Here is an 18,515-nt window from a genome sequence, read left to right as displayed (position 1 = left end):
TTCCACTCCGCCGCTGTTAAAACTCCTCGGTGGGAGCACATGGACATCCCCGGTGCACATCTCCTCCACGAGCTCCGTAAGCCCTCAGAGGAAAGCTTGCAGCTTATGTCCCGGGTGGGAATTGTGTTGGTTTTTTCTCGGCCCGCGCTATGATGTTTGCACCCTGCAGCCCCACGCTCACCCCCGCTCAGGGCTTTTGCAGGCTGCACCTTTGCAGGGCAGCGGTGTAAAGCGACCGAGCGCTGAGCAGCCCGGGACGCCATCCCGTGTGCCAGGCACGGGATAGCGCCGCTGCCTAACCCCGCCAAAACCTCTCCCCTCCGAATTCACAGTGATAAATCCGAGCTAAACGTGTTTTCAGGAAAACCTGGCAGGAAACATTTTGAAAACCACCCGCCCGCTTCCCACCCGCAGTCCCGCGGGGGCGGGCCCGGGGCCTGCGCAGCCGCTCTCGGAGCTCCGCTGAGGTGCGGCTGCCGCTGCTGCCCGGCTGTGTGTCAGCGCCGGCCCCCCGGTCCCGCAGCGCCCTGCTCGGGGCCCCCCGGTCCCGCCTGCCCCCGGCCGTGAGGCTTCTGCCCGCTTCCCCTCGCCCTTCGGCGGCCTCGGGGCTGGAGGGTCCTGGCTGGGCCCGGCAGCGGCGTGGAGGGCCCGAGGTGCGGCTGTGCGAGTGCGGCCCGGCTCGGGGCAGCCCTGCCGCGCTTTTGGCTTTGCCCTTATTTCCACTCCCTCCTCCCCCGAGATCTGGCTGCTCTTGGGCTGCTGCCGCAGCATTTCCCCTCAGGAAGCGGTGAGGGGGTGGGCGCAGCAGCCGTGGCCAGGCCGTGGGGTGCTCCGGCTTTGGCGTGCACCATGCCCTGTGTCACTCTTGTTGCGTTTCTCTGCCAAGGAAGTGGTTTTTGAAATAATGCGCGAATGTTGCCTGCAGGAAAAGGGGAAGGAAACGCGGCCGGGAGGAAGAGAACCCCCTCACCTGCTGAGCAGGGCAGTCGGTAAGGCCAGTGCCTCACACCCTCCTGTATCCATCACATTCTGCAGCAATGCTGCCAGCCAGGCAAGCCTGTGCAGGACATGCCTTTGGGACATTCCTGGTAGCTGGGCAGTGCCACCGGGTGAGGGTGGCCTGGAAAAAAAAATCCAGCGTCTGCCTGAAACTACATCTGTCCTGGTTGCTCACTGAAGATAATCGAGGTGGTAGTGGCAGAGGAAACAGGATTTGGGTTTTGTGAGCCTGTATTGTACTCCACAGGGTGGGTTTGGGGCCCTCTTAAAACACATTTCCCGGTTGAGTTTTGACGGAACAGGCTGACATCAAGACACCGCTGGCTAAACCTGTTGGGGAAATACCTGCTCTCCACAGGACGGAGGGAGGGTTGCCAGCTATTACTTGCTTCTCTGCTGGATGGGTTTTGAATAAACAGCCCATCTGGCAGCTTCTTGTAAAGAAAATCTTGGCTTTATTTCTAGGACGTACCGGCCCCTTTCCAGGAGGTCTCCACTGCTGTCAGAAGGTTCAAGGGCATAACTAGATGTGCTCTTTCTGATTCTTAGAAAAAACTTTTCCTCTGTACCAGACCCAACAAACAGTGGTGTATGTGATGACTGTCTGTTGACGTTGGCTAGCATTACACTTCGAAAGGTCACCCTGTCCATCTGCCAGATCAGCTGGTGCAAAGCATCTAACTGACCTGTTTGTTTCGTTCCAGCAAGCTGAGGTCGACAAACCATGAAGAAAGAATAAAGGAATCCTGAAGCAGTAGCAGGCTGTTTGCTCCTGGACTTTGTCCAAAGGGACTGTTTGCACATCAGTGCTCTCTCTTACCAGGTGTGGCACAGAGGTAATAGTGAATCTCTTTCACTAGTCTGAAGGCCCAGGGCTGAGCCTTTTCTCACAAGCACCATCAGTTGTGGTCTCACCATCAGTTTTGGGGCTGGGACTGCTGTGTACTTGATTTAAGAGGACTAGAGGGAGCTAATCCAGGGGAAAACGTTTTTTAAAGCTGCTTTGTTTTATCTAAACCTGATCAAAACATGGTTGCACATGTTGTTAGTCTTGTTGTGGCAAGACAAGGAAGGGGAGCAGCACAGGCAGAGACATCCAGGGCCACTGCAGCTCCCATCAATGACAGCCTTAAACTGCTGTGGTATCACACCAGCAGCTCCTATTGCTGTAATTTGCCACTTGCCCTTGGAGGGATGGAGTTCATTGGCCTTTTGGTGTGGGTTTTTGTTCTTTTGGGTTTTTTTTTTCCAGACCAAGGATGATAATAGGCAGTTTAGTTCTCTAAAATCCTTCCGTACTTAAAAGTAGCACACATCATAAACACAATATTTGAGGAAAGTTTTTCCTTCTATATGTTCCTTATGCCCAGATGCATCTTGCAAAGGTCAGAGGTGTATCTTAGCTAAAAGTTTGCTCAGCACAGAAGCACCTAAGGAATGATGTTTTTTTAAAAAAAATCTGCATGGGGGTATTTATTTTTCAGTACTAATGCCTTATGGGGATTTCCTTGCCCACTGTGGCTATCACATTCCTTACTGATAATACCCCCAAGACAAGAATTTGTTGTCTTTATTTTATAGAAGAGAAGATGAATGTGAGCCTGCAGGGTCACAGGCCATTGCCTGACCACCAGATCTGGTTCCTCTGTCCTGTCACTCTTTACCAAAACAGAAGGAGCTCCTGCCCCACCAGGTTTTTTGCATTTCACTGCTCTTCTGCCCCAGCCACTCGTGTGGCTGTGCTTGGAGCTGCTTTACTGGAGCACTTTGGTTCCATCCTCTCCAAAAGAGTTGCCCATTCACTGTAGCACTTGATCTGGAGCTGGGTGGCACCAACCCTCTCTTGTTCTCCACCCAGCTGTGAGTTCTTCCCCTCTGTGGTGGTGGACTGGTTGAGGAAGCTTGATAAAAAGGTGTTCAGATGTGGGGATCCTTCAACCAAAGCTTTCCAAAGTGTTGTGCACAGATTATACAATACAGCTGCCCTGATGTCTCCACATCAGGAAGTGTTTGCCATCCCTGTGAGATTGACAAGTTTTAAGATGCTTTTTCTTGCTGCTAGTGAACACAGCCAAGAGGGATGGGTTTCACTTGAGACTTGTAGCAGCATCAGTGGAAAAGGACCCTGTAGAACATGTTTCCTTTTAAATGGCACAGACGGGATACCCTGATGGGAATATGCTCCATGGCTTCCTAGTTTTGGGGCCCGAGACTGTACTTCTGGGAAGCCTCTAGGAAAGCCAGATTTATTGTGGACTCCTAATTGTCCTACTTAAGGCTGAGGGCTGTTGTGTGTGGGATTTGCTGTTGTTCCTCCTTTACATCTTTGTTATTTTCTCAGTTGAAGTATGATTGTACTAGAACAGCTCCTCTCATCTCATAAAGCAGTACAAAAATGTCAGATCGTTTGTGTTGACTTCTGCTTAGATTTTCATGCTCTAAAAGCCTGGCTGAGTCTCATTTCTGTCTGCAGTGGGACCATGGAAGGAAAGGAGACGTCACCAAGTCACACCTCAGAGAGCAGCATATTGGACCTCCCCTCTGTTTGTGACCTAGCAGAGCACTTTCTGCCTCCACACAGCTCTGAAAACAGTGAGGAGCTTTATCCTTCTGGGGATGTTTTTCCCTCTCCACCCACAGGTAACAGCTTCTGCTTCTCCACATGCTCTTACTTTAGCCAGTGCTTCGTCTATGTAGGCAGTGTGTTGCTTGACTGAGTCACTGCAGTCTGATACTGGTGCACCTGCCTGTCATAAAACACAATTTTACCAGAACTACTGTCTGCTCCAGCTGGACAGATACAGTGGGAACTGTGGGATGATGGGACACAGGAGAGGAGCTCAGATGAAGCTGTCAGCTGCTAATGTTCTGCAACATTCTTTGTATTTACTGTGTTCTCAGAAGGACAACTAACAGAGTAATCCTTCAGACATCAGGAGTAAACACTGTCTCAAATTACCCTAGTCAGTAGGAAGAGTTTTTAAACCTTTCCTTATGTTTTTCATGTTCTCATCATGAGCTCAGGATGTGGCCTTGTTACCCCATTGCTTCAATAATAATAACTATTTGCTTGTGCTAATGACAATAGCGTGGTGAGGACTGCTTCAGTTCAACTCTTGTGAGACAGCAGTTTCCTCACTTGGAAGAGGACTGGTTTCTGCAGAAGTAACATTTTAGGTCAGCCACTACTCCAGGTTCTTAGAAGTACATGGTGTAAATGGTATCTCTGAGAAGATAAGGGACAGCTGGCAAGAAATGTGAAATCAAAATGTGCTGGCCCAGTGGCACTTCTTGCCATATATTCATGCTGGCTGGAATAAAGGTCCTAGTAATTATATTTAACATTGGGAGGGAAATAAGTTCTTGTCAGCAAATAGTGCATGGAGAGGATTTGTCAAGGCACCTGAGCAGGTTAAATGTCACTGACAACATTTCTAGTTGCTTTAGAATCTTAAGTAGTGTAAAAGGAGGCTTTGACTTCTCTTCTTACTCTAAAGTGGTTTTCTGTGGCATGCTTCCAAGAAATTAGCTTGAAACTCAACAGGAGAGTTTCTTCCAGTGGGAGTTCCACTATTTTCATGCTAAACAGGTAAGCAGTGGCATCTACCAACTGATCTCGCTCAGCTGATGTTGACTGCTTGCCTGTGCAGTTGCCTTCAGCTCTAGGTGTGGGACATCCAGAACTGTAATGGAATCTGCCAACAGCAGATACCAAGCCTTGCTTTGCTTTTGTTGTGCAGACCAGGAAGCCACATGTCTTATGTTAATAATAATAATGGGGATCTTATGCTGTTAACCTCTACTTTAAACCACAACATATATCACATTCCATGATCCATGTTGCACTAGAGTAATAGTGTGACTGGTTTGAGGTTTTGCTTTATTTTTGTGCATAAGAGTGGTGACCAGCACTGCAAGGAATGTCCTGAGCAAGCCTTTTCCGCTGTCATGGGAGAGGAGGATGGGGAAGCTCCTCTGACAGTGAGACAGGCTGGAAGGCATTTGTCTGCTCAGGTTTCACAAGCCCTGTGTCGCAGGTATGAAGCAATCCTGGGAGCTGTGGGGCAGTTCCTGGGATGTGTTGCTCAAACACCATTTAGTGTAGCTCAGGGCAGCTGGCCTTGATTGCTGTGTTGAATGGGACACATGGAATAACTGCATGACCACTTGGCAGTCCCAGGAATGTCTGAGGCTTAGTGGGAGCGACAGGTGCGGAAATGACAGCACCGGGTAACCTGTTTGTGGTGCCTGTGTGCAGTACGCAGCTGAAGCTCAGCACCAAGGTATGCTGAGAGGCCACATCCTGCCTCCTTGCTGACCCCAGCACCCCCTGGTGCCAGTGTGGGGTCCAGGTGTGCTGAGGAGGGCAGATGAGGCCCATGAACCCTCCCATTCATGGCTTGTTGTAGAGACTGCTCACAACTGAAACCACTGAGCAATAACTGTGGGATGCTCCCTGTGCTCCTGGAGTGAAATAACTCAAGTGTCACAGCATGACCAATGAATGCTCTGAACATCTTGGTTCTTTTCTCTTCATAGCAGCATCAAACCAATATACATATCCACTTAAACTCTCTCTTTTGGTTCAAGTTCGGCATTCAAACCCATTGAGATTGGCCAGTGTGGCAGAAGAGACAGGAAGATGGTTTTAGAAACATCTGCCTGGATCAGATACTCCTGGAAGAGCAAGTTCTGTCAAATGTATCTTGGGAAGGGAGCTCTTTTGCTCGTTTGTTTTGTCACGAGACATTGAGAACTGCTGCTGTGGCACAGTGTGAGTGAGGGGAGCGGCAGTGGCTGTAGGTTGCACCTCCACAGTATGACCAGAAGATTGCAGATGGATGAGGATCTTCCTTAGTGATTCAAAAGCATTTCCAAAAGGCTGGTAGGTCTCTGGGAATGTGGCAACTTCCTTAGGAATGAAACAGGCTGACAGGCTGTGTTTTCTGTCATCTGCCGCATGAACTGGGCTGAGACTGACTAAAGTACCACACCATCAGTGCCTCAAGGAGCTGGAAGTGGTCATGGGGGTATTCCCACTGCCTGAGTCATCAGTAACAGGTTTTATTAGTCTAGAGAGGCTCCATCACTTTTAATAGCAGAAGATAGAACTCATTAGCCATGAATACAGGGCCTCCTGAAAGCAGGCATCCCTAGGCAAGAAAACAGTAGTCCTGTAGGATTATTACTAAATCTCTAAAATTGTTTGTAAATGAGTGCTTTTATGATTTGTGTGGGAATGAGGGTTCTACTCTTTCAACAAACATTCATACTTTTAGCTTATTGTCATAGTGAGTTCAAGTGTCTAAGTGGTGATAGACTGAGAAAATTAAATGGGATCAGTGAACACTTCAGTATGCTCCATCTTTTTTTATTCCATACTGGAAAATAATTTTCAAAAATTTAATTGTTTATCATTTTTTTAATCACTCAGTTGCTCAATACACCAGGAACACCTTACCACTTCCTCTGGATTAAGAAAAGTTGCCAGCAAAAGTTCTTACTTGGCAGGCAGCATTCAGGTGTATGTGTGGGAAAGCCTTAAATTATTTGGATTAATATGTCCTAGGAAGCAAATAAAGGTTGTTTCCAAAGAAATAAATCACTGGCAATGTGACTTTTCATGTAGGGCACTGAACCAGAGCATACCAGGGACAGTGGAAAAAAACTTTACCTGGAAAAATTGCAACTTAAAAAAAGTGCTAGAGAATAAACAACAGATGTGGTCTACAAATTGGTAGGGCACAGGGTTCTGGGCGCTGCCCATGCTCTGTGGTCAGGCAGAACTGGGTTTGCCAGTGCAGCTCTGGAGTAATTCTACTAAATTTGGAGGCAGCATTTGAGAGTTCAATTGTGGAACCATGCTTGGGAGACTGCCTGTCTGAAGCATGGGCAAAACTCAGTCCCATCTCCCTTCATGGCCCTGCCTAGGGCTTGTGATCATGGGCAGATTGTTTGTCCTGTAGTCTCTGCCTTCATTGCTTTTTCTTTGTAATGAAAAGCTGTGTCCTTAGGAAAATGGATGGGTGGACAGGGTCACCCAGGGGAAGAAAATGGGGTGTCACAGGGACAGAGAAAATAAAAGAAGGGTGACAGTAAGAGAGAGAGGATGATACTGGAGAGATGGGGTGGTGAAGGTAGACAGAGTTTCCTGTGGGCTTGAAGAGACCGTCAAGTATCTAAAAGCTGGCTAGCTTTTTTTAAAAAAAGCAGAATGGATTAAAGCCAGCTTGGGAGGATAGAGGTGTTCAACCTTTGCCTCTCCAAAAGCTCTAATCTGTTCCTGCAGTTTGTTTCAAGTTTGAGCCCAGGCTTTAGTTATTTTCCATGGACTTCCCTGACCTCTGTAATGCAGCGAGAATCCCAGGCTGCTCCTGGCTGTGCTTATTATTCCTGGTTGATCCTTAGTGTTGGTACACAGTGAGAAGTCAGCTCAGGGAACTGGCCCAGCTTTCTGGGCAGCCATGTGAATATTTGTGTGGATGAAGTGGGGACAGCTTCTCTTCCTGGCAGCAGCACAGGTACAGCCAGGATCCAGCGCTCTGCAGCATGTCCTGGCTTTCACATGGGATTACAGCCTTTCCAGGACGGTGGTTTCTGAAAAAGGTGGTGTTGGACTATTAATCTCTTCTCCCTTGTGGGGACCCAGGCTGTAGGTTCTGTCTGATCAGTTGTGGGATGTTGTAGGCTTTCTTCAAAACCAGCCCATTTGGAACAAGTCGTGAGAGCTTGGGGGAAATGGGACAGACCATTTCACTGGAGACCCACTGGTTTGGGCAAATCAGTGAGCCTGAGCCACAGCACTGCTACTGAACTTCCCACTCAAATCAAGGGGACATCTATCACAACATTATCCCAGTTTAAAGAGCATGATTTTTGGACTATTCTGATTGCTTTCTGGGTGTTCAGTCAACCAAACAACTATGTTCAAACAAAGATTTTCGACAGATTTTCAACTTCAGTCGAAACTACCTCAGTAGCTGTCAGTTCTATTGGGATTTCTCTGGAAAAAAATGCTACCTATTCCCAGTGAGTTTACATGCCCAGTTTTGCAGTAGGTTGCTGTGTCTTTTATTAGCAGCTGAGGAGTGCTGCTAATGTTGGCACATGTGTTCCGACTCGTCCTTAAATGCTCTCTCCTTTCTACCATGTCCTCTGGCCGGTCAAGAGTTACTTAATCTGTTTTGCAGAAGTGGGTTTGTGTTTACTGAAGAAGTCTGGCATGACCTGTGCTTTTCCTGTGTGGGAGTTGTTCACAAGTGTTGACGTAGAGGCTGAAAATGAAAGGAGCGTTTTTGTCACGTCAGCAGCAACCTTTCAGGGCTGGCTTTTGGTGGGTGCTGGGAGGTTCAGTTCAGCCCAGAGCTCAGTGTGCATTACTTGGTGTAGAAATTACAGCTTGGCTGTCTGAGCTACCAAAGCAGTGCTTTGGCTCACACTGCTGCCAAAAGTTGCCAAATTTCCAAAATGGCTTTTTTTGTCTGGCTAAAGACTATAGTCTCTTTAAGAGGTCTGTGTAACTTAGCAAATCTAAAATGTGTGATATTTTAAATCATTTTCAGGCTGAGCTGAAGCTGAGCTAAAAGGGGCTCATAAATGCACTCCAGGTTAGATACAGAAACTTCTGATAGTCTCCTTTGCCTAAAAGATATAGATCACACTGAGAATATTTTCCTTTTTGGTTTGCTCTGAAGGTGAAGGCGAGCATGCTCTTCAAAGGTGCTTTGGGATGTGCAGTCTTCTCTGACTGCAGGAAGCTAACACTCGAACTCACTTGAGCTTGAACTGTGGTCCCAAACAACAGAACTAATTGTTATTAACAGCAAAACAACATAATTAAATCTTTTTTTAAACCAGTGTGTTGGTTTGAAATTGGTTAAACACAGTGCTTAACTGCATTGGCCTTGAAGAACATAGTCCCTGTTTTGGGAATTGATTTCCTGCTGCCCTCTAGTGCTCAATGTTACCCATTTCTGATTCCACCAGCCTGGCAAGCGTAAAACTTAAGAGGGCTGCTGGGTTTTTTAAGTGATGATTTTTAGTCAAGTACGCACTCAAGTATGATCAAAATGCTAGATTTTTCTTAGACTCGAGTCTTATTAAGAGGAAAAAGAAAGGTAAAATGTTTCAAATGCTATTAATTCTGTATAGATGGTGTGATCCAGTGGGGCAGTGAGCTTGAAGTCATCCACTGAAGTTATGGACAGGCTCTTCAGTGGGTGACTGCATGGCTCTGGTGAGTTTGGCATCATGAACCCTCCGAGCATCTCTTTGTGGTCCAGTTGTGTTGAGCACTGGATGAAAAGGCAAGGTGGAATTTATAACACCTCACATAAAAGGAATACAGGGAAACTGCACAACACACAAGATAAAGCACTGGGCCCCATTGAGTCACTGAAGGTCTTAGATCTTGTGTAAATTAATTTTTCAGGGATGGGCTACGTAAAGCATCCAGACAAAAATAAATCCTAGAACAGAAAAAAGGAGTGCTTTATGCTTCACAGTCTGAGGAAGAAAAGTAGTCCTTTTTTTAGGAGAATTAGAGCTCTATGCATACATCAGTAAGGGAAAGAACTGAGACATGCGCCTTGTCTTTTAGACTTTAATGCTTCAGAGTACCTCTGTGTTCTATGAAAGTGAACAGTTTGTATTAAACCATTAATAATTAGAACTCAACTACAGAGAAAATGCTTCAGTAGCAGAGACAGGGAGTTGTACTTATGCACTGAAGTTGTCTGGTCAGATCCTGTGGTTCTGTGCATAAAGGGGAGCTTGGGAGTTTGTCTCTTGGGAAGGAGAATTTGTTTTGCTTCTTATTATCATGCTCTGATTTTGATTGGTAATCAGTTAATTTAATTTCCCCAAGCTGAGTCTAACATGATGGTATTCAGTGAGTGATCTCTCCCTGTCCTTATTTCAACTCGGGACCCTTTTGTTGTATTTCCTCACCCCTGTCTGGTTGTGGAGGGGAGTGTGGCTTTGGGGGCATCCAGCCAGGGTCACACCACCACACCATCAGTGCCAGACACTGGGACCTGCCAGGCGCACAGAGCTCTGTCAGCCCACTGGTGGCACTGGGAACTTTTAATATCACCTTGCTCTGTCACTGTAGTGTAAGAGTCCCTGTGGGCCATTTCTTCTTTACCTTTATCTAAAGTGTCATTCCAACCTGGGCTTTTAGTTCTCTCATCACAGGTGTCAGTGTTTGTCCATTGCTGTGACCTAATCCAATTCAGACTGCAGTAATGTCATTATGGCAATTGTTCCTAAAGTAGCTGTGAGGCAGCTTTGTACATGTTTGTGCCAATGCTGTTTTATCTTACCAGGCCAGTGCTATTTTATCTTACCAGTGAGCATTAATCTTGAATGAAAAGGAACTAAATCCTGTAAATAAATGTCAAGAATTTGTTCAATGGGCAAGAATGGACAAGAGTTTGTTCGATTCTTTATGAATCGTTTTTCATCCTCTTAAGTGCAGATGTGGAGTCCTTTGAGATGGAAAATTATAATTGGGAACATAAGCTGTTCAAATATGTGTTTTACAGGGGAATAATAAATTCAGCCATCATTTGCAACCACTATGATGCCATTAAATATTATAGGAACAAAGAGTTTCTAAGCTAGTACAAGAAGACCTCAGGAACAAAGAGTTTCTAAGCTAGTACAAGAAGACCTCAGGAGTTCTTCCTGACCAAGACAGAGACTGGTATCAGGCTGGGATGGTGGTGTTTTTGGGAGGCCAGATGCTACTGGCTCTGTGAAGCTGCAAAATACAGTGCAGACATGGCTGAAAAGCTGCTCCTTGCTTGGGTTCCTCCTTAATGGGTGCTTCCCTGGGCTTCCCCATTCTGTAAATATTGGTTTATCACATATGTAGTGTGAAGTTTCTTCTGTGCTTGAAGCTGCTTTGGTAGTCCTACTCAGCTTTTTCAAAACAATGATCTCTGCTCCTTGCCCCTGGAAGTCATCAGTGGAGGTGGGTCTATCCCCAAGCAGCTGGATGTTGGCACTCAGCTGATGCTGCTGGAGGCAGCAGAGTGGCTACTGAATAGTGACCCTGTAAAACAAAGGTTCACCTGGGGTGGCTGTCTCCGCTATACTGAACTCCTATCTGAAACAGATTTGCCTGTAAATTGTCTTTAGTTGGGCCCCCGAATTTTCAGGGAAAGACTGTGTTAACAGGTCTGTGTGGCGTCTGGATAGCCAACATGGGACCCATGGCATAGGCAATATTTCAGCAAATGGATGTCATTCCTCGTTAGTCCCTCAAGAGCATGACTCCAGAATGCACTAACGGCCGCGATAGCAGTTTCACACACTGGTGTTGGTGCTCTTCCGTTTTTCTGTGTATGGCTGCAGGGGATACACTGAGTGCCGCAAGCCACGGGGTCTGGCTACAGGCAGACAGATCAGAGATTCTTATTTTCCTGGGACAGGTATTTTGTGCAAAGCTGTAGTGGAAATTCTTCAAGTTCCATTTTTTTCTGAAAGGGATAAATGCTTTGTTTGGACTCGTCAGTGCCATCTCGCCCATGGACTGCTTTTACCACCTGCTTCTTGCTTAGTAGGTGCTGGCCTTGAGCCATTTCGTTCTCACAATCAGATTTGGAAGCACAGGCTGATCTTGTAGAGATCCTCATCTGCTTCACTGCCCAACTCAGTTGCCTTTAGCATTATTGTGGCTCTGCAAAGGTGCTGAAGTGCCAATAGAAAGGGTATGGGTTGAATGAAAGTGCAGGATTCAGCAAAGGGAAAGAGGAAATTAAACTGTCAGGTTGAGGGAGAGGCCAGAAATCCTGTGCAAAAGGGGTTTTGTTGTTTAATCACTAAGTTTGATTAACTCTGTCATTATTTTGGAGCTCAGGAGCTCTGGGAACAATCCCTGACATAACTGTAGGGCTGGACGGGTATGGGAAGATGAATAGCAGTGGCATCTCCATTGATGCAGAGAATATTCTGCATGTGTGTGTGAGCTCTTTACCCATCACCTGGGGTTACCATGTTAGCTTCAATACATTTCCTCTTTCCCAGGCAAGTGATGTTTTTATGTGCTGAATTCCAAGATAACCTTCCACAGATGCTTCTTACCATTGAGAAGTGGCTATTGATAAGTGTTACTTGTGTTGTGTTGGGTCCAGGTGTCCATAAAGTATTTCGCCAAGCAGTGTGCAGAGTTCTGGGAGAATGTCCCCTGCTTTCCTGCTGTACTGGTGAATTTGTGTGCACTTGTGTCTAGACAAGGATAATATGAACCAGATTTCAATGTATGTGTGAACAGTCAGTGCTAGGCAAAAAAAGAAGTTCACTTAGAGGTTTGGTTTCCTTCAAAAATAAACAGCCCACAGAAACCTTTAGGATGTGCTTTTAGCTTTAAAACTATGCAAGAGGTTTGCATTAAAAGATTCACAGACATGAGAGTTACACAAGGGACAAAGACCACAGAGGAGAATGGGAACACAAAGGAGTTGGACTACAGCTCCTGCAGATGCTCCTGTAGAGTGTCCAGGTTAGACTTGTCACATTTTTCTTTCTGCTTTTAAAAAGAGAAGCATCTTTTGTAGGAAACAATTTCAGTGAAACTCCCAATTTTCCTTAACAGCTGGAGAAGAGAAGCTACAAAGCAGTGCTGAGTCTTGTAAGACATGGTAGTAATTTTTCTAACAAAGTACTCCAATAATGCAGTAATAGCAGTTGGGAACCATCCTCATGTGTGCATGAATCGTTCTGTTTACTTTGGAGGGCAAGAACTGCTGTACAGCTGAAACACCTCCACAAAATGCTTTATTTTTTCTTGGGGAGTAAAAAGGAGAAAGGGAAGTACATGCTGTGAATCCTTAGTAATTGAAATAACTGTGGAAAGCTGCAAAGGGCTGTGGCTGTTCCTGTTGCCTGGACACGTGTTCATGGCATCTTTCCATCAATGTTAGATTTTGTGTGGGACTCCAAAGATGGTGCCTCCTTTCTTGTATAATATAGTTGCTCTTTGCAGCTTGGTATTATGGTTTTGTTGTAGTGCAGATGATTCAAGAACAACCCAAGATCATTGGGTGTCTGTGTTGATCAGCCAGCAAGTGACAAAACATGGAATGCCTGTGACAACATCGTTATGTAAAACCAGTGTTACCTTTCCCTGCTGTCTGAACAGCCTGCCTTGGTGTCTCAGCTCTATCACTTAGGTGTGGATGGTAAAGATCTGTGAAAGTGCCTTAAAAATGCCAATCTAATAATGAGGGATATCAGGCTAGGGCAGAAAAAATGGGCAAATTGGCTTGGAATGCCATGTTGAGGCCAACCTGTGCCAGCCCACCGGGATATTTCTTTGGTACATGGTGCTGTGGAGTCACCCACATTAGCATCAGCACTTGGGGAAGAAGTACAGTTGCACTGGCCTGAAATGCAGCTGTACTGGAGGCAGAGAGCCCTGGTAAATGATGGTACAGAACTTGCAGTAAACTCTGAGCTTTACACGTTTGTTCAGATGCTCCGGAACATCCCACTTCCAGTCCAGTTGTGAGTGGTGTTTGTGGTTTGAGGGCGATTTGATGCTCTGCTTATACACAGCACATAAATAAGACATGGCACTCCTCAAGTCTCTTTAAAACCTCTTCTTTTCATTCCTCTATTAGTAAGATTTTAACTTTTTTTTTTTCCTGGTCTCGTTCTAAATATAGGGGTTTTGTCTTGTCATTTATCAGATTGACCTGTCCTGATACACAAAACACCGAGGACCCAAATTTTGGGCACCAGTGATCATATATGCACAGCCTGAATTTTTTATTTTCACTGGGAAGCTTTCCTTACATTTAGCTCTCAGTCATTCAAATGTTTTTTCAGATATAACCTGTGACCGTGTGGTAGAAAAATCATCTGGAGTTTATTGGACCCAAAAGGCTCTGCACTGGCAGTTGTTGAAATGCAGCAGCAGAAAATAAGATACATCTGCCCTGATTGCCGTGGCCTCTTATTGCCTCTGAATTTGTTCCCTGAATTTGAAGCTTCTTTAGGAGCTGCTGTGAACTGGCAGCAGGAAAACACATTTCAGGGAATCCTCTGTGCCTAGTGGCAGGGAGGAGGACAAAAAAGTTTTACTGGTGCTGTTTAAATGAGAAGCTGTGCTCCCAGGATGCTGCTTAGTGTATAGGCCAGACTTGCTGCTGTGAAAGAATGCAGATTGTTCCTACCCAATTTTGCCATGGCAGATTTGGGGTAAGCTGAGCAGGAGGCTGTGGGCAGGATGCCTTTGTTCCATGTGCCTGAGTAGAGCTCAGGGTGGAGGCAGTGCCTGGAGTGCTGCAGGGGATGCTCCATAGCTGTGTGGAGGATGTAGGACTTAGCGGTGCTGCCTGCCATTACCTTCTGACTGCAGGTCCTTCCTCTGCAGTGACGTGGCTTGGATTAATGCCAGGATTGTGGGGATCATTGTGGAGTTTTCTCCGGATCTGTGTACAGTTATTTAGTCCCTGCCTTTACACTTCAGTGCTGCTCTCAACGTCTCCTGGCTTCCCCTCTATAACATCTGACTTGTACCCCACCACATGGATTGAGTCCAGTTGAGGTATTCCTAAAGCCTCACACCTCAGACTGCTATCACGACTTACCTGTGGGGCATCTGGCACTGAATTTAAATTAGATCTCTGTCTTAATTCAGGCCTCATTTTTCTTCTCTCTTTCTCTGGTTTACTTCACTGAGTTCACTGGTGTGCAGCTGATGAGGCTGCAGCATAAAAAATAGTGAGTCATAGCCCCTTAGTAGCAGGCTGCGAGTATAAATACAGCACACATCATCATCCACAATATTTTTTGAAACAAAACAACACAGGCCAGTGATTCAGCATCAGTGTGGGTTGTGGTACATGAAGGTTTGTCCTGGACCCTCCTGCTTCTGATTTCTTCCTTCATTTCATGAGTTTAACAACCCCTCACCCCACTGCCCTCCCTTCTTTGTGTTGTGTGCTGTAGATTCCATAGTAGCTGAGCCTCTTGGCTGGCTTGTGCATGCACATCTCTATGCCTATGAAATCTCCTCCCAGACAGATGGAATGCTGTCAGGATGAGCAGTGCTGCTGCCTTTCCAGCAAGCCTCCATGCTGAGGGTTTCTCTGTGAAGGGTGGCGGGCAGCTGGTTATTTATTGCTGCAATAAGCACTGGCAAGCAGATGACAATGTTTTGTACTATGTGCTGCTTGCTGTTCTTTTCAGCCTGCTGAGGGAATCTGGCTATGCCCTGTTTGTGTTCACTCTGGGTAGAGGTGAAAGCAAGGGGGGGCTTGAGTTCTGCAAGTTCGCTGTATTTTATAAACACAGCACTGCCTATGTTAGAGAGGTTGTCTTATTCCAGAAGTTACTTGGGTTTGTGAAGAAGGTAAACCCTCTGCATTGCTACCTCCCATAAGTGCCTACAGACTGTTTTATACAGCTCTAAGTAATAACATGATGCATGTTAGTACTAAAGGAGGTCCCAGCTTTGTACAGGCTGCAGTGCCTGACAGGAAAGGTTTTGGGGTTTTGTGTGGGGGGTTTTATTTTGGTTTTTTTTTTTCTGATTGTTAGTTTGTTGTGGTTTTTTGGTTTTTAATCTGAAAATAGGATACAAAAAAAATTAGAAAGACTAAGCGTGGGAAAACAGACAAGTATGCTATAATGTCTTCTAGATGAATGGAGGCTTTGGTACTTTCATAGTGGTTTATTTCACATGTGTATTTCTATCTCAAAGAATGATGCAAACCTTTTCTTTTTCCTATTTCTAAAATTAAATTTAAACCAGTAATGATCTCAGGAAGAATATGAATGTTGGTTCTGTGTCTGTTGGACGAAAAGGAAAGGCAGTAGAATCAAAATCAGTCACTTTTTACACAGCAGGTAATTAGATTATAAAACTCAGTGCAACAGGAAGTCATTGAGGCAGAGAGCTTAGCAGTGAAAGAAAGGGGACTGTGCACTGATTTGGGTAATAAGAGCAAGCTCAGTCAATAGTTCTTGCTGATACAAATGTTGCCGAGATACTGAGTACATCTGATGGTGTTTCAAGGCTTTTACTAATCACTGTCTAATTTCAAGTGTCGGGTCACACCCACATATCCCCACCACGACATTGCCACCTAAAACAGACCACAAGTGGAGGGAACATATGGGACTAGAAACTGATCTGATTCTGCCTGGCACCCCCTTCCTTTTCCCTTTAGAAAAGAGTATTCCTGTTCTGCAGGTGGCAGAGCTGATACCAATGCTGTCATAGGTACAATTCTTGCCTTCTAGACTGTACCTCTTAAGCACTGTTACTTGAAAATAAATCCTCGGATAAAGTGCCCAAAAGCAGAAGCAGGAGGGGATTGTTGGAATAGAGAAGCAGGCAAGGCAGAGTTGAAGGAGGGGGCCAACTTTTTTGGGGTTCACAGCTTAGGTTGTATTTGTGTATGAGTAAATTTTACAGCGGTATTTGATGTTATTAATGAATAACCCACAGGCAGATAAACCAAAAATACAGTAACTTGTACCGACCTAAGGAATACTCATCCCTAATATGCTGACCCAGTGCCTAGCCCAAGTCCTTCTGTGCTATTCATAATACAAACTTATTTTGAATTCAATGATTTAAGCAGTTATTGACTATTAAGATTGCAAAGAAATGTATCATTTGTACTCCTGGTCATGGTGCAGCACAAGTGGGATCTGTTTCATGATACTTTACAATTCAGCAGCAATTTCTTGAAAGGATGAACATTCTGCTGAAGTGCTGAATTGAAGCAGAACCTGATTTACAGAGCTACCATCTGCAATCCCAGCTGAATTTAACACTGCTCTACATTGCTGCTTCTCTGGATGTCTAATGAGGTTATTTCTAGGTTAACGTTTCTCTGATGCAGTCTTAATTAAAATATGATGAAGGCAGGAGAAGTTGCAAAATAAAACAACTTGAGAAGATCCATTTTGTGCTGCACCAGTGCTTTGTGGTAGGATGTTTGTTATAGCTGCTAATTGTTATTTTGTATGAGGCACTTGTCCAGTTGCATTTGTGTGTGTGTGAATCACCTTCAGAGCCTGTGACAGCATTCCAGAAGTGAAGTTAGCTCCAGTGGCTGTGACACTGAGTTTGTGCCAGTGGGTTTCACACCTGGGTTGGACTGAATGGAAGGAAATGCTAGTATTGTTAAGCCCAGCAATCCTGGAATATAAAGGGAAATAAGTTTGCATTGTTAAGAAATCACCTATTGCTATTAGCTTTCAACAATCTGCTGATAGTTAATGGAGACAGTGATATATTTATTTCTGATGTAACTCTAGATGGGATTTTTTTTGATTTTGAGGAATCATTCTTTGAGATTTCTTTCTGATTTAGCAGAAGATAAAAGCAAAAGTGAGGTTGATAGTTGGATGTGATATTCAGAATGAAAGCATCACGCTCCGTAATTAGCACCTGTGAGCTGCAGGCACACCAGGGTGAGTGAGACTGTGTGCTGGAAGAGGGTGATCATGTGTTGTCAAACGAGATTCTTCATGCAGAAAACAAAATGCTGGGTTTGCCTCTGCTATTCCCACACATGTCCACAAAATAGTCAATCACTTAAATTCTTCATGACTTCTCTTTTGTTAACAATACCTGGCAATGAAATATTAGTAGATGAGCCTTTGATTATGGATTAATTGACTGCTATCTCTATGGCTGCTGAAGAGTTGGCTATAGAATGAGGGCATGTAAAACCTAATGGTATCTTTCAGGCAGTAATCCATCTCTAAAAAGTGCATGTGGCTGGTTTTAATACTTCAGTCTAATAACCTGCTTTGCTACGTCCTTAATTTGCCAAAATTTTTCTCTCCCTATCACAGAACAAAGCCACTGTGCTATTTCCAGATGCCAGTGCCCAGCTGTGTGTTGAAGTGTGGAAGCCTGTGCTTCCTGGGATTATACTGATGGTTTCCCCTCTCTTGATCCTCCTGTCAAGTAAACATTCGTTTAGTACCAGTTTAACCACTTCTTAATGTGATTTCAGAAGAAAATCTTTCAGAGGATCTGGCAGGAGTCTCTCAGCTATTGACTACAACCAGAATTTGCCTTTCCAAACTGGTACTAAATGAATGTGTAGGGTAAAACTTTAACAAGTGCTTTTGCAGCAAAGCCATGGAAAGAAATGCATTATTTCATGGCTGGACTATTGGAGCTGGAGCCAAATTTGGCCTCCTTAGGAATACTACAATTCTATGTGCCACAAGATCCTGCTCATCTCAGTTCCTGTGGGTTCTTGCAGCAGGTATTGAGGCAAGAGTGATCCCAAAATGGTGGGGTGGTCAAATCTGAGAGGAGACCAGAGGCTTTCTTTGGTTTAGCAGCTTCAGTGAAGACATTTACTTGAACCTTCCAAGCTTTTTGAAGCCCTGCCAGGCAATAGCTGAGCCCTCCCTTTCTCCTCACCTCTCAAACAGACCTCTGTAGCTTTTCTCAGCCATGAAGTTACTAGCTTGCTGCAGCAGTCTGGTTCCCACACTTGATTATTGCATGAGAAAATAATCAGGCTTTGCTG

The 18,515-nt window shown here is 45.2% G+C and overlaps 1 protein-coding gene across 2 annotated transcripts in view; it reads left to right on the top strand.

Annotated features, from left to right (window-relative positions):
• The first annotated feature begins 456 nt into the window (after window positions 1–456).
• SHLD1 (shieldin complex subunit 1) overlaps window positions 457–18,515 on the top strand; it is a 39,865-nt gene continuing 21,806 nt past the window's right edge. For both annotated transcript variants that reach the window (XR_005604070.1, XM_039568451.1), the window contains exons 1-3: window positions 457–989; window positions 1,704–1,835; window positions 3,473–3,639. Coding sequence is in view for 1 of the 2 variants with exons in the window: in XM_039568451.1 (XP_039424385.1) it covers window positions 3,480–3,639 (160 nt within the window). In the remaining variant the exon portion in view is untranslated. The remainder of the gene's footprint in view (window positions 990–1,703; window positions 1,836–3,472; window positions 3,640–18,515) is intronic.

Source organism: Corvus cornix, chromosome 3 (genome assembly GCF_000738735.6).
Source record: "Corvus cornix cornix isolate S_Up_H32 chromosome 3, ASM73873v5, whole genome shotgun sequence".
NCBI lineage: Eukaryota > Metazoa > Chordata > Aves > Passeriformes > Corvidae > Corvus > Corvus cornix.
The sequence above is the reverse complement of the archived record's forward strand: the minus strand, read 5'-3'. Positions and strand labels throughout refer to the sequence as shown.